This window comes from Grus americana, chromosome 1, assembly GCF_028858705.1.
Source record: "Grus americana isolate bGruAme1 chromosome 1, bGruAme1.mat, whole genome shotgun sequence".
Taxonomy (NCBI): Eukaryota; Metazoa; Chordata; class Aves; order Gruiformes; family Gruidae; genus Grus; species Grus americana.
Genome location: NC_072852.1, coordinates 125,534,441 through 125,549,155, shown reverse-complemented (window position 1 = coordinate 125,549,155; position 14,715 = coordinate 125,534,441). Strand labels below are relative to the sequence as shown.

At 41.2% G+C, this 14,715-nt stretch overlaps 2 protein-coding genes across 5 annotated transcripts in view; one reads left to right on the top strand and one right to left on the bottom strand.

Moving 5' to 3' along the window:
• Positions 1-8,894, bottom strand: part of RPGR (retinitis pigmentosa GTPase regulator) — a 44,016-nt gene extending 35,122 nt beyond the window's left edge. Inside the window, exons 1-4 of one of the 3 annotated variants that reach the window (XM_054813715.1) lie at positions 6,452-6,578; positions 4,071-4,289; positions 3,206-3,289; positions 2,958-3,089 (exon numbers count right to left, since the gene is read on the bottom strand). In XM_054813715.1, coding sequence (XP_054669690.1) covers positions 2,958-3,021 — 64 coding nt within the window. In that variant the 5' untranslated portion in view covers positions 3,022-3,089; positions 3,206-3,289; positions 4,071-4,289; positions 6,452-6,578. Of the gene's footprint in view, positions 1-2,957; positions 3,090-3,205; positions 3,290-4,070; positions 4,290-6,451; positions 6,579-8,715 lie in introns of those variants that run through there. The other 2 variants (XM_054813714.1, XM_054813716.1) reach the window with 2 other exon arrangements.
• A 2,393-nt stretch (positions 8,895-11,287) lies between these two features.
• Positions 11,288-14,715, top strand: part of OTC (ornithine transcarbamylase) — a 33,750-nt gene continuing 30,322 nt past the window's right edge. Inside the window, exons 1-2 of one of the 2 annotated variants that reach the window (XM_054813725.1) lie at positions 11,288-11,365; positions 12,263-12,331. In XM_054813725.1, coding sequence (XP_054669700.1) covers positions 11,288-11,365; positions 12,263-12,331 — 147 coding nt within the window. The remainder of the gene's footprint in view (positions 11,366-12,262; positions 12,332-14,715) is intronic. The other variant, XM_054813726.1, reaches the window with a different exon arrangement.

Here is a 14,715-nt window from a genome sequence, read left to right as displayed (position 1 = left end):
CAAATGTGTTCATAGATGGTATTAATTTGTTACTCTGCATATAAAGGAGGAATGCATAAAACCACCATGCAGTCAGGGAGTTTTGTAAACCTAAATGCAAACATTAGATTACAAATCTTCAACAGGAGCAATGCTAGAATCATATTTCAGAGACTGGTATGATATGTCACTGAACTTGCAGGTTTGACCATTACACACAATGAACTGTTGTAATTCCAAATAACCAGTGTTTTTTTAAGAGGATGGTATATGAACACATGAAACATTTGTCATCAGGCACACAAATTAGACAGTCAAAACTGACTACTGACAATACCTTAAAATGAATTCATTTAATTTCATTTCAGTTTTTAAACTATTACCTTTTGTAAAGCTGTGAAGTTCACACCCAAAGAGAAAAACCATGTTCCAACAGAAATCTTTGCAAAACCATACAAACTGGTTTCTCAAAAAAAACCCAAACCTTTTGCAACTGTTAAAAGGGGTTTGTTTACTTTTGATGAAGGTCTGCAGAGCTTTGTGAGTTAGACTCCATCACAAGGCTGTCACGGAAATAAACTTTGTCATCCTAGTCATCAACAATTATCCCATGATCACAATGCATAACAGCAATTCCACATAATAATGCCAAAATATTATGGCTGTTTGCATTTCAGTAGTGTAGGTTACCAGTGGAGGTTCTGAATGTGATTTATGAAGACTGTGAAATATGATACTGAAATGTTTAAAATATAACAAAAATACTTAGTCTGTTAAAAAAAATTCCCTTTATTTTCTTAAATATAACCACATAGTTAAAAAACCCCAACAAACGACCAACAAATAAAAATAACTAGTATCTAAAGTCCCAATCAAATTGTTAGATTTGACAATTTTTGGAACATGGGGCTAAGTGTCAATATTATGTCCTTCCAAGAATGTTGGAAGGGAAGGAAGTCTCAGGTCAAGTCTACACTCATGGTGTTTTACTAATAGCATTTATATCACCATCCTAATTTTGATAATGCAATCACATCAAAAAACATGCAGAGCTATCTCTCACTGAGAACAAAGCGCACCCTAACAGAAAGAATTTTTATTAGCAAATGGCATCCTATATTGGTATCTGCTTCCTTGTATCCTTGGTCTATACTTTTTAACTGCCTTTATAAGACAGTAGTAGTCCTGTCAGAATGTGATGCCAAGCTGCCATAATTCAATTTAAGCACATTCTCTTTTATCCATTCAAAATTCCAACAGGTCATGCTTTTCATCCTATAATCTGCTGTTCCTTGTATCAGTCTTTAAATTCTCAGGCATTGCTTTCTAAGTCAAGGAGCTTAATAGACGAGAGGAATTTTTTTACATTCTTTTACAACTGAGTGACAGCCTTTTATAATTTCAGGCTTCCAACACTTAGCAGTATAACAGAAAATAAGAAAACTGGGAAGCAGACAGAGAATGAAAAATAATATGCGCTACAGAGAAACCTAAAATAATGCCTGTAATGAAGCAACATTTCTGGGTCTGTATAGCAAATCAGGTTTTGGAATAGACATGACACAATCTAAGCTGGCCAGGAAACAATACAGAATTTTGCACACAGAAGGCCCTATTTTCTTAATTGCATACTGAGACATCTCCAGTCATCACCACAGATGCACTGAAGTAAGAAGTAATTCAAGAACAGACAAATAGGCAAGGATCATATTTCAAAACTTTGCAAACTCAGATTGCTCGTCTTTTTTTTTTTCTCTTTGGTGCTGACATACATAGACTGTGGCCCTCTGACATCTGGAACTGCTGGCAGAAGAGAGGGCCAGCAGAGTAAGATTATGACTCTGGGCAGCAGAAGGGAAGCAACAGGACATAAAGAAAGGCACTACTCGGACTGTTTTGGTGATGTAAACATAGTTCCAACACCAGTCTCCATCTTCATCCTGGCGCAAGACTGGAGTGTTTCTCCAAAGTATGTAAGCATTGGCTTATCACCAGCAGATGTTTCACCACCAGTAATTTGGAGCTATTAGGGAAGCCACAAGATGCTTACATCTTTAGGAACAGAAGATTTTGTGAAAGACTTCAGGAAAAGAGTGTCTCCTATCCAGTACTCTTCTCATAAGAGCAGCTGCTATCACAACTGTGGTTCCTGGGAACCCCATTGGTTATGTGCTCCCCTGGTTTATGAAGCACTACTAAAGGCATTCAGTCAGCAGCTGGAAAGTACCAGCTGAAATCCTCAACATGCTCCATGGCAACAGCAGACAGTCAAGTCTTCACATATGTTTAAAGGTACATTTTACATATTCCCCCCATTGCTTTCTAAATTATATTAGTGTGGGAGGGAAATAACATGGAGAGACCACGTACATACCTTGAGCATTTGTTACAAGATTCTATTAAGAAGCTGTTTCTGAAGAAAAGGTAAAAGGTAATATTTTGGACAGAGTATCATATGCCAGGCAGCATGATTTTTTATTTGTGGCATTCTGTGAATAAACTATGTTAACAGTTCATTTAAAATTCATTTGCAATTTATATGCATCTCACGAAAATGGGAATGACATCAATTTTGTTAGGCAAGTCACGATATTCTCAAAATAAAAGCTTTATTGAGCAACAAGAACAGTCACACTTAGGACGTTTAGCATCACAGAAACAAAACCAGCACAGTATGTTGCTTACTCCTAGACATATCAAAGATCAACACAAGCATGTACTAATCTTTCTTGTTTTCCCTTTGCAGTTGATGCAAAAGATACTGTGCCACATTCTGATGGACTGCTGGTAGGCAGGAAGAATAGAAGGAATCTGGTGTCCAAAGACCTGGAGAGATTCCAAAGGCTCTTTGGTGTAAATTGTTAAATGTTTAATGCCTTAGAAAACTCAAAATTATGAGCATACTATCTTGCTGTGGTTCCATATGCACCTCTTATCACTCCTACTTTTACACTTGAGAGTTTTTTCTTTCCTTCTACCTTCTTGCATTGGGGCTTCGATTCTCTCCAGGGCTCTGAGTTCAGAAAATGTGTCTTCCGTCATCACCTTTTTTCTCTTTGTGAACAGGATCAGACTCTTTGATCAAATGTGAGCAAGCTGCCTTGGATACTCTAATCAATGCAAGTGAACAATAAGACAGCTGTTAACTTTAAGAGTTTTGCAGAAAAGAAAATTAATAGAAAGGTATTGGGAGCAGATTCTTAAAAATATGCGTAACATCACTTACTTCACACCAGCTCCCAACAGGATGGATAAATTGCTCTCCAAAGCCTGCAGTTATAGAAGATGCTGGGAGTGGACTGTCAGCATTCTTGGGCCAAAAAATACAGAAACAGGGTAAGAAACATTATTAAACATATGACAAGTGATGCTGGAAGACATACTGCTCATGACTGTGTTAAAGAACTAAAGAAGACAACTGCTTAAAAAAATTCCTGCCTGAACATTTTAATGAAGATTGTGCTAAAGAGCAAATAAAGAAACACAAATTTCTATCCTGAACTCCAAAACTGAAGAAGGAAACATTTCTCCGATTAGATCAGCAAGCCAACTCAAAGACAGCAAGTAACTATCACTGGTCCTTTCTATTCCAACATACAGCCACAGTATGTAAATAAAATTGTGGACTCTAACTCCTGACCTAGAAAGCAAAAAAATTGGAGTGTTTTATATTTACTTTACATTTTTCTCCCTAAAAGCAATATGGGAATATTGATGCTGCACTAGATGAAAGAAGTATTTGAAAATTTCTGAATATTTTGCTTGAATGCTAAATATTAGTTCCTGTGCATTTTCTTCATTTGCATTCAGTCAAGATTCAGTGCTAGATGTACCTGTCTCTCCTGCCCAAAACCAGCTTTAAACAATGTTTTGTATCAGCTTGGGTGATTATTTTACTTATGATAGTTAAGACATGTTAGTGTAAAACTGATATATTTCAATTAGATTTGAATCTACCTCATATTCCCACTGTCCCCTCCATACATAGGTCTCACTACCCCTTCCAGGGGGTGGGAAAAAAAAGAAGGGGGGCAATGTTGTGACCTGTAAGTAAAGACTGAAAATAAAATGAAGCATGCATTAACACACACCTGCTTGAAATACTTCTCCTTCCTCAGTGATGTTTGTCCTTTATCTCTTCCAGGTCAGGTTCAGATGGATTTCGAGAAGCTCCTGGTTTCCCACAAGGTCTGTACCCTTCTCAATACACTCATTATCAGCATACGCTTCTGGAGCTTTTATTCCAGGTGTTACTGCAGTTCAATGTCATTCACCAAGGGCCGTAATTCCACTGTATCATCCAACTCCATCTAACAGCAGAAATGCGAGGTGCACACGGGCAATGCACAAGTGTGAAGAACAAATGAGGGACAAAGGTTTTCTGTTTCCCTTCTTCACTTTTTTGTACGACTCCTGCCGTTTCTCTACCTTTGCTCGTTGTTGATCAGTATTTTACATTCACTTTTGTCTCTACTTTACAACGTCCAGAAAATTTTTTGGTACCAAAGAAATTTTGTCCTCATGCTTCTACAGTTCCCTCTCCTCAAAAGCTTTGAGAAAATAAAGATCTGATTGTCTAGAAGTTTCCCTGGTGATGTATCTGCACACTACAACAGCAAAGGCCAGCTACAGAGACATTTTTGAAACATGCTGCATATATTAAAATACCAAGGAGAAGAGGAGATAGAGAAACAGTGCTGCACGCAAACCTATGCAAGTTGACTTCTTCAAAAGCTTTATCTAAGTGGCCACTATTACAGTGGCATGGGAATTAGCAGATTGTTGCTGATTAGGGTAACAGTGCTGGCACAGGCACACACTGGGGGAACTCAAGGAGGCAATTTAAATTGACTAGTCTAAACTGAGAGTTATACTAGTGTTATTTCAAACTAAGCGTGGGCATACAAAAGGATATATAAAAAAAAATTTCAAAAGGAAAATTTCACAGTGCCCCAAGTTACATTCTGATTAATTTTATGCAACAGGCAATTTAACGGAACTGGTTCAATCCACGAAAAAGTGTCAAGTTTTGTTCAGAATAAACTATTCATCGATAATTCATCTTCTCTGAAGTTAGGTTTGAAAAATTAATTGTATAAATTCACCTCAAGACGTCTGCAGTCTTGAAATATATACTCTTTTTTTATCATGCCTGGAATAGTTCATTCTAAAAATCCAGCATCTTCAACTTTGCTTGGGGACATGGAATCATAGAATGGTTTGGGTTGGAAGGAACCTCAGAGATCATCTAGTTCCAACCCCCCTTGCCATGGGCAGGGACACCCTCCACTAGACCAGGTTGCCCAAAGCCCCATCCAGCCTGGCCTTGAACACTTCCAGGGATGGGGCATCCACAGCTTCTCTGGGCAACCTGTTCCGGTACCTCACCACCCTCAGAATTTCTTCCTGATATCTAAATCTAAATCTACCCTCCTTCACCTTAAAGCCAGTACTGCTTGAAAACAGTCCCTCTCCAGCTTTCCTGTAGGGCCCTTTTAGGCACTGGAAGGCTGCTATAAGGTCTCCCCAGAGACTCTGGACTCCCCTGGACTCTCCCCAGGCTGAACAACCCCAACTCTCTCAGCCTGTCTTCATAGGAGAGGTGCTCCAGCCCTCTGATCAGCTTCGTGGCCCTCCCCTGGACCCGCTCCAACATAGGAAGAAGCCCTCAAGAAACCATTCAATGAGTAATAACCAATTGGGCACTGATGAAGAATAAATACATTCCAATAAAAAAAAGTCCTGAAATACGCATATAAATTTTATAACAACAAAGTCTTATTATCTATCCACAGTTGACTGTCAATACAATTGACACAAATGCTCATCAACAAAAGAATAGTCCCTTCCATGTAATATAAATTGAACAAATTCTTCAATAAGTATTGTTTCCATCATTTCAAAGACATGAAAATAAACATTAATACTGTTCATCTAAGCTTCTTTGAATGCTTTTGCAATTTATTTCCGATTTTAATAGGATTTTCTGAAGTTTTTTCAGTTGCTCTTTTGAGGGTTATTTTCAGTTGACAGTTAACAGTAATTCAAGTCTTCGTTTCAGAGATACAATTTTATGTTGTTGTTTCAGGCAGATTCCTAATGAACTTGTTGACTGTGTTCAACAGACACTGTTTACTTCCATGATACAAATCTCTATATTTAAGATTACCTACTAAACATTGTCAGATTCACAAGAAACGTTCAAGCTGAACAAAGTCATGCTTACTTTAAATCTTGTGTAATACATTCAGTTATTACAGATTCAATTACGATGGTTCTTGGGCATATCTTGTGAAAACCTTCAGTGACCTCACACTAACTTCAAAGGCATCTGACAGTTCCCACAGAACAGTCCTCTCTTCTCTCCACAACCTCATTTGATACATTACCTCAGGATTCAAATAAGAATCATAACTTTCCAAGCTGTCCAAATATATAACCTTTTATCATATACTCTATTTCCAATACTGACCTGTAACAATAGCGGTATGTTCATCTCCACATGATATAAGTACAGGCTTGTCATTTTTGAACCAGAACTTGCTAGGAATATCTTCTGCAAATCTGCTTTTTCCAAATGTGAAAACAGCACCTGAGTCTAAAACACAAAAAGACAATGTCAATTTTAGTGAAAATAAATTTTGCCTCACACATTTTGAAACAGTCATTTCCTATTAATTCAATTGCACATTTTAGTTTCCTATCTTCTTTTTTTTAAAAAAAAAAACAACCTCAGAAGCATTTTCTTCTATTCTGTTTCACCAAGACCACTTCATTTTCAGGTTCATATTTTAGTCCTTCTGATTCTTCTTAGCCTCCATGAATTTCCTAATAGAATAGGTACTGTTGCTGGTATATTGTGTTCTGAGGATACAATAATTTAAAGTACACTAACGTACTTCATCACTACCCTCTAAGAAAAGCTACTACGTGTGTAAAAGAAAGAATAAAGAATTCAGAATAACTGTCCCAGAAAGTAAAATAAAAGGCTCATCCTGAAAGCAGGTCGAGACAAAGAGTTCTCACATACGTTTATACTTGAATTCAAACAGGTTTTCCAAATCGGATTAGAGAGAGACACATACACTGTAAAGAGATGACAGCTTCCAAACTGACCACTCTTCCTCACCCATCCGAAAAGACACATGTGCTCTAAAAATGGCCCCCTAAAATCAAAACTCTCAGCCTTCAAAACATGGGTTGGCACAACTATTTTAATTGTAAGACCATGATTTAAAAAAAACTAAACAAAACCACTCCAAAATAAAGTCCAGACAGCTCGTCTGCCCTTGTAATCTGCCTAGTTTTCTCAATTCTCACCACTTTCAAAAGTGTCAGCAGTGCTGTTTTAAAACACAGAATGTTAACTATTTATTCATCTTTTGGTTAAACATATGGCTTGACACAGAAAATGTTAATTCTACAGGAAAAGAAATTAACTTAGAAGTTAAATAATATGCCAAAAGCCATGCAAACAATGTGGCAAAACACAATTAGACCTCCTATTTTGAGATATCAAACCATCTGCTTTAAGCATAGAATAATTTTTTGGAAGACAAAGCAGAAATTAAACCTTTTCCTTGCAGACTTTTTGTTAACATGCAAGCTATGACAACACACACACAGTAACACTAGACTGCTTCTGTAAAATTACATATAATTTGATAGTAACATTGAAACATCTTTGTATACTCACTTTCAATGAAAATAATCAATAGTCTGTACCCAAGCTCCAAACCCCAAATTTACAGTATGAAACTATAAATTTGATATTCATTTTGAATTAATACTTTAATGCAAAAGTTTCCCGTATTTGCAAATGACGTTATTTTATGCATCAGGTTCAGCAGCCATGTATAAAATTGTATTTACTACCTCTCTACATGTGTTTCACTTTCACAGTTTTATTAATACAAGGTTTCTGCAGACGAATTCAAGCCTTTTAAAGAAAGAGTTGAGTTTTTCCTCATTTTACATAGACACACCTACAACCGTAGACATGCTAAAAGGCATCTGAAAACCCTGTTTCAAGCTTTAATCTCCAGCCAGCCAGGCTGCACATCTGAACATGCTTACAGTGATCTCTCTGGCACTCGTACCAAAGTAGAGCTCTCTGGTTCATCTCTTTTTCTTTCAGAAGCACTAACATGAAAATATATACGTATTCTCGATTCAACGTATACAAAAAGCAGACAATTTCATTCACAAATGTCCTTCGTATCTCATTTATTTCACAACTGAAACCTAAGACGTCAGTTTGGAAATTAAATCCCACAGAACACAAATGAGGTTTTTGCTGTCTCAGCACCGAGCAATTGTTTAAAAATTACCTTAGGTCAAACCACAGACCAGAACTCATTTATTAACTGACAAAACCTGTCTGTTTAACGCCACACCATTACACCACGCCGGTGACAATAGCAAGGTTGCCCCCGTCTAATCTCTGACGTCAGCGTACGTATTTCTCCCCAGACGCCGGAAGACACCGGCCCGAGCCAGCGGCCAGCGGCCCGCAGCCCAACGCCGCGCCGCCGGAGGGAGCCGGGGGCGGCCGCCAAGTGCAGAGCGGGGCGACCAGGGGCCGCGGCCGCACGCCGGGGCCGGGAGGCGGCCGTTGGGGGCCGCTGATGGCGCCCAGCGCCGCCGTGGTAGGGGAAGCGGGCAGGGACCGCCACAAGCGGACGAGGTCCCCCCGACCCGAAGCTCCGTCCCCTGTGAGAGGCCAGCACCACTCACCGGGCACGGGCAGCTCGTCCTCCTGGGCGGGCTCGGCCATGGCAGCTGGCGGCGGACGGCCGCCCCCACGCCCCATGCACAGCGGCGCCGGGCTGCCGGAAGTAAACACAGGCCCTGCCACGGGCAACGGCCATAGAGAGCGGCGCAGCGCTCGCTGACGAGGCCAGCCGCCGGCAGGAAGCCCGGCCTAGCGAGTGAGCGGGGCGGGGGAGCGCCCCCTGGCGGCGGGGCGGTCACCGGCGGCTTGCCGTTCCCGCCCCGCGATGCCGAAGCTCCCCTGAGGTGGCGGCGGTCTCTCCGTCCCTCCCAGTCTATGGGCAGCACAAGCCGGCCGCTGCACGCCAGGCGGGGCTCACGGGTGCCGAAAGGAGGGAAGAATCACCTCTCTTGAAGGCGCCTTGCGAGTGTCGTCTCCAGCAGAGCTTTGCTTTCCTGGCACCGTCCCCGCCTCCCTGGGCATCGTTTCTGTCTCCCTCCCCTGAAGGTTGTCCCTGCCTCCGGCTCCCAAAGCAGCCATCTCGCACCGGGGAGATGAGCCTTGAGCTCTCTGCTGAGCCGGGCCGGGCTCCCGATATCTCTGCTTGCTCTGCTGAGAGAGTGAAGGGGCTGCCCTGCCTCGGCAGGGTGAACAGAACGTAACTCAGAAACTTTTATTTTGTCACTGCTGGGATTCTGCTGTCCTAAAAGACAAGTTTCCTCTGTTTGATGGTCTCTCTTTCACCAGGATGTCCGTGTAAAATCTTCTGATGGGGTGCACGAGAAGACATTCAATCAGCCACCCAGCCAGGGGCGCGTAGCTAAGTGGTGGCAGCGGTACAGACCCCGCTGGAATAAGTCCAGGGGCCTGTTGCCGTTTAACCATAGTTAATGTGCTGTCCCAAACTCCCACTGGAGCTTTTCCCAACCCCAGAAAAATCTATCGTCGTTTATGGATTTCCATTTTCTTGCTGTTCCTGTGTGTTTCAGATATGCCAGGTCATCCGTCGCCGAAAGAAAAAGGTCTTGCTTTCAGGATGATGTACTGCAATAGAGGCTGCAGCGGGCAGCCTGGACAACCAATTTAAGCCTTGTTTTATGCAGAGTTTAATCAATACAGCTGTTGGTGCATAAGATGAGGTATCCATACAAGTACACACAAAGAAGGGTGGCCATGTTTTCAAAAGGGAACAGAAAGTGTGATTTTTGCCCCTACTGAGGCAGGGATTTCACCTCTTTGAACCCCAATATTCCGCCGATGCTTTCTGCCCTAACTGCTTCTGCAAGCAAGGGGATATCCAGCAAAAGCCATTCAAAATAAAACTGAACAAACATTGTTCCACAAAGTGACACCTGAAATTGTAGTTACCAGATGCTGTGGTTGCCAAGAATATAAATGGGTTATGAAACAATTAGGAAGATTCATGGGAAGAAGGTGTCTGCAGCAGGGTTTTGGTTTCTGTCACTGTGGGATCCTACTTGAGGATCAACATCTGGTTGGGAGAGATGGGAACCACCTCAAAAAGTGGGACACATGTATCTCTGCCGGTAGGGTGGCTGACCTCGTAAGGAGGTCTTGGAGCAGGGAATGACGATGTTTTCCAGGCATCTCAGAGTTGGTGTGGTGTGAGGGGTCCTGAACAAATCCCACCAAAAGCTATCACCCTGCACGACTTTTTCGTGGCAGTCTCTCTGCCTGGGCAAGTCAAACTTTTTTTTCTGTGTGTTTTAATTATATGATCCTCACATTGCAATTTCAACATATCATCTTCTCTGACAGATACACCATCACCTCGATTTACACAAGTACTTTTCGCCTTACACAGAGGACGAAATGAGAAAGTAATGGTCATATTTCAAAACCACCTACAGTCCAGGTGGCATAAAGTCTTATCTGACAATTATTTTTGAAGGTAGAAATTTAAATGAAATCACTTCATTATTTAGCAATTGACTGACATCAGATCATACAGCAACCAATTTAACCTGAGAAGGTATGCAGGCCACAATATTTAAGTTTCTGAGCTGTTTAACGCTACCATGGCGCAATTGAAAACCTTGTCCAGAAAAACCCCAGGAAAATATAAATTTCTTAGTGTAGCTCTTCTCCATGTGCCCTGAGGGCATGAATAAGTCTTAATGGCCCACCCCTGTGGTGCCAGGACCCTCATTTCAGCTCAGTGCGGGGCCATCAGTCCCTGCCCCATCCCTGAGGGAGCTGCCCCGCTCCTGCTGCGCCCTGACAAATCTTCTTTTGCCTTTTTCTGCTGGAACGTCCTCCTGTACAAATATTTAACAAACATGACATTGCTATGAAATGGTATTGACACAGGTATGATATGATGGGCCCACCGAGAAGAGCACAAAGTGTGAGTGGTGCAATGGGCCCCGTGAGAAATCTTTATCTTTAGAGTATGACCAAAGAAAAGCTTCAGTGTCAGCCCCCACCTGGCCCAGCCCCAGCTGGGACAACCGAAGCAAGGACTTTGGTTCTTGGTTTTCCATCGTTTGCAGAGCGGCACGGCTCGTTCTTTGCTTCTTATTGTTTCTCTTAACTTTATTTGTGGGACTGAGAGAAGTCTAGCGTGAATGGAAGATGCTGTTGAACGTGAGGAACTTCTTCGGTATTGCAAAACTAACAGGGAGCAGCAAGCTGCTGCTGCGACAGTTTTGGTAAGCTTACCCTTTAGTTTTGTCTGGCATTCAGTGACATTTAGTCAGAAACCTGGAGACAAAAGCAGCTGAATCCTGTGAAGGAGTGAGTGTTTCAGAGAAAGGCGCTTTTTTTCCCCACATTTTTAGTGCCCTTTTGCTTCCCAAGGCAGCAAGCTCTGCCTCCTTGGGAGGCTAGAGGATTTTCCCTTCTTAAGTTTGTGAAATGCTGTTAATTCTTTCTATTTAGAGATTTAGCAGCAAAGTCAAGAAAGAATGTTTCTTCTTGAGGTCAGTGTACGCTGCAGGTACTGTAATCAATAAATATATGAATAAAGTACAGGAAATTCTTAGGCATTTAGACAATTTACATGGCCAGCACTGGGCGGGGGGGGGAGGGAAATTCTCTCCTTGAAGCTGCAAGGTGAATCTCCACTTTGGTATTTTTTTGTCTCTATATACACTGGAGGCATGCAGGAAGAGCATGATGTGATCCAAGGTTCAAAGTTAACCAGGTAGACCTGGCTCTGTGACCTGGCATTGGGTTCTTTCTTCAGCCATGCCTGTCCTCCGTGCCTTCAGAAAAGTACCTGTACTGTACAAGCAATAAGCTGCTTCTCATGCTTGTCACATCTCCAGAATCAGGTTAAAATTAAAGACTTGAAACTTAATTCCACATCTTCCTATGTTTTAATGTCAGTGTCAATAAAAATAGTATTAACAGCGTTATGTAACAAATGATTAGTGCTAGAAAACAATATACAGGAATTTCACATGCATAGGAATCCTAATATGCAATAAGTCACTTTCATTTATCGTTTCTACATTACATTAGATGAAAACCAAATGTTTTCCAAGCTCTGTGATTTATTTGCTACAGTTTTAGCCTGGGTGATAATTTTTTTATGGATTTTGGCTTTTCACTGCTGGCAATCTGTGGGAACTTTCTCTGGTTAGCAGAGATGATAGAAAAGCAAGTTTGGAAGACATCTGCAGTAAAGCTGATTTTCCAATAAAGTCATCCAATTTGTTAGGCTCCCCACATAATGTTGTTTGTTATTTTTAGGGGCTTTTTAACATTATATCATAACGTTGGCATAAGCTATTACCACTGTCTGAGTGTTAAAATTTAAGCACACCATGGCTGATGCTGCAGGATAACCTAATATCTATCAGTCTGTGCTAATAGTCCAAAGTAATTGTTGTCCCTGCTCGGAAAGGAATAAGCCTACTGCTTGACCTTGCAATTCAGCCTGTTACATTTTAACTTTGGTATGTTGTCTCATGCTCCCTTCTCTGGAATTTATTTGTCCACTTCTGCCTCTCTTTCAAAGGATGTGAACCACAGGGAAGGGAACACATTTCTTGAAGGTCATAGCAATAAACCAGAATCATTATGGGAACACAGAGGTCAGGAGCAGACCTCTAGTCCAATTTTCTGCTTGTAGCCTGACAACAGCTTATGAGGTCAGCTATGTCTTTGCTTAGCCACATCTTGAACATCTCCAAGGATGGTAATTCCAAATCCTCTCTGGGTAACCAATTTTAGTGCTTCACTGTCTACCAGTGCAGAAAGTAGTGGTGGGTATTTCTCAGTCTACTTCTCAATCGTGCCAAGTGGTAAAGCAAGACCAATGAACAGAAGTTCCTGCTTGGCAGGTTGAGATTAGACAGTCTCTGACTACTTGGATGGAATTGTAGGCTGCAATTAGAAACTCAAGGAGCAGCACCAAAGCTGCTCTGGAAACAGTGCAGCGAAGGAGAGTACAGTGACCAAGCAGCAAGCAATTGCATAGATTTTAAAACAGAACAAGTAATTTTAATTTTTTTTGTTCCTTCAAACTGGATAGAGTAGCAAATTCCTGTTCTGAAAAATAACAAAAATAAAAAAGTCACAGTTATGAAACTAATTTCCTTCAGAATATACACATTGAACTTAGAGCCAATCCCTTGATTAGCCAATCAGCTAAAAGCCTTGGTATTCCAGGCTGGATTTCAGTAGTTTACCTTGGTAGGCTGTTTTTCATGCTATGGTAGAAGCTACCTGGCCCATGAATGCCCAGCCTCTCTTATAATGTCAGGTATATTCTGTTCTGCAGCTGTTGAATATAGAAGTACAGGAAAAACTTTTGCTAGCTCTGTAACACTCACTTCAAATTCAAAAATGGGGCATTTGGATGCTTCCTCACTGTTTCTAGGTTGTTTACCTCAGGTTGGAGGCAAGCATGGGGACAGAAGGATAACACTGATAGCAAAATAGGTAACTTTATTTTACTAATGATTGTAATGCTATGAACATTATGGCTTGGAAATGCGTGTTATTATTTTAAATGGTACTGCCACAAATAATTTATTACTTAAGTCACACATACAGTTTAGATTGTATTTCACTTAAGAATCAATTTTCAGAGACACTCTAAGAAAATACACAGGCAACATTACTCTAAACAAGAAGTCCACTCCTTTATCTACATGGTGTTACAGAAAAGTCCAGCCTTCTGCAATTTGGGGACCTGTGCAGAGACCGGACTCTGATGGTGCACATTGATGGGAATTTTTGTGGTGCTTTGTGCTTACCTTAGTGGTGGATCCTCTGGCAGTCTGCGTAATCTCTGGAGCACATTGCCCTGATATATGACAGCATATCAAGACTGCTTATCAGGGAGTGTAGTGACAGGACAAGGGGTAATGGGTTTAAACTAAAAGAGGGTAGATCTAGATTAGATATTGGGAAGAAATTCTTTACTGTGAGGGTGGTGAGGCACTGGAACAGGTTGCCCAGAGAAGCTGTGGATGCCCCATCCCTGGAAGTGTTCAAGGCCAGGTTGGATGGGGCTTTGGGCACCGTGGTCTAATGGAGGGTGTCCCTGCCCGCAGCAGGGGGGTTGGAACTAGATGGTCTTTGAGGTCCCTTCCAACCCAAACCATTCTAATGATTCTATGATATACTGAGTTCCATCAATGTTAATCTGCAGGGCATGTGCATGGGCTACTTCATATATTCTTTGTGCTTTGGCTGTTACACATAATCCTTTTCACTGTGAAAAAAGTCTTCTTAGTAATGACAGTGGTATAATGTGTATCTAAAGCATTTTTAAGGTGTCCAGAAGGAACACACATAGCATTTAGATATCTTCAGTTGAAGAAAAAATTCTGTTACATGTTGTCCAGTTTATGCTGTGATGTCAAACAGACAGTAATAATGGGTGGTACCATTCCCTTAAGAGCTGCTCTCTTTTTCCAGTTTCAGTTGGAGCCTAAGCTACAAAATTCTGCAGAAAAAGTCTTTCCCTCCAGATTTAACTAATATAACACCAAAATCTTTAGAAGTCATAATAGGCCTATCCACTACCAGGGCTTTTATTCATTGGA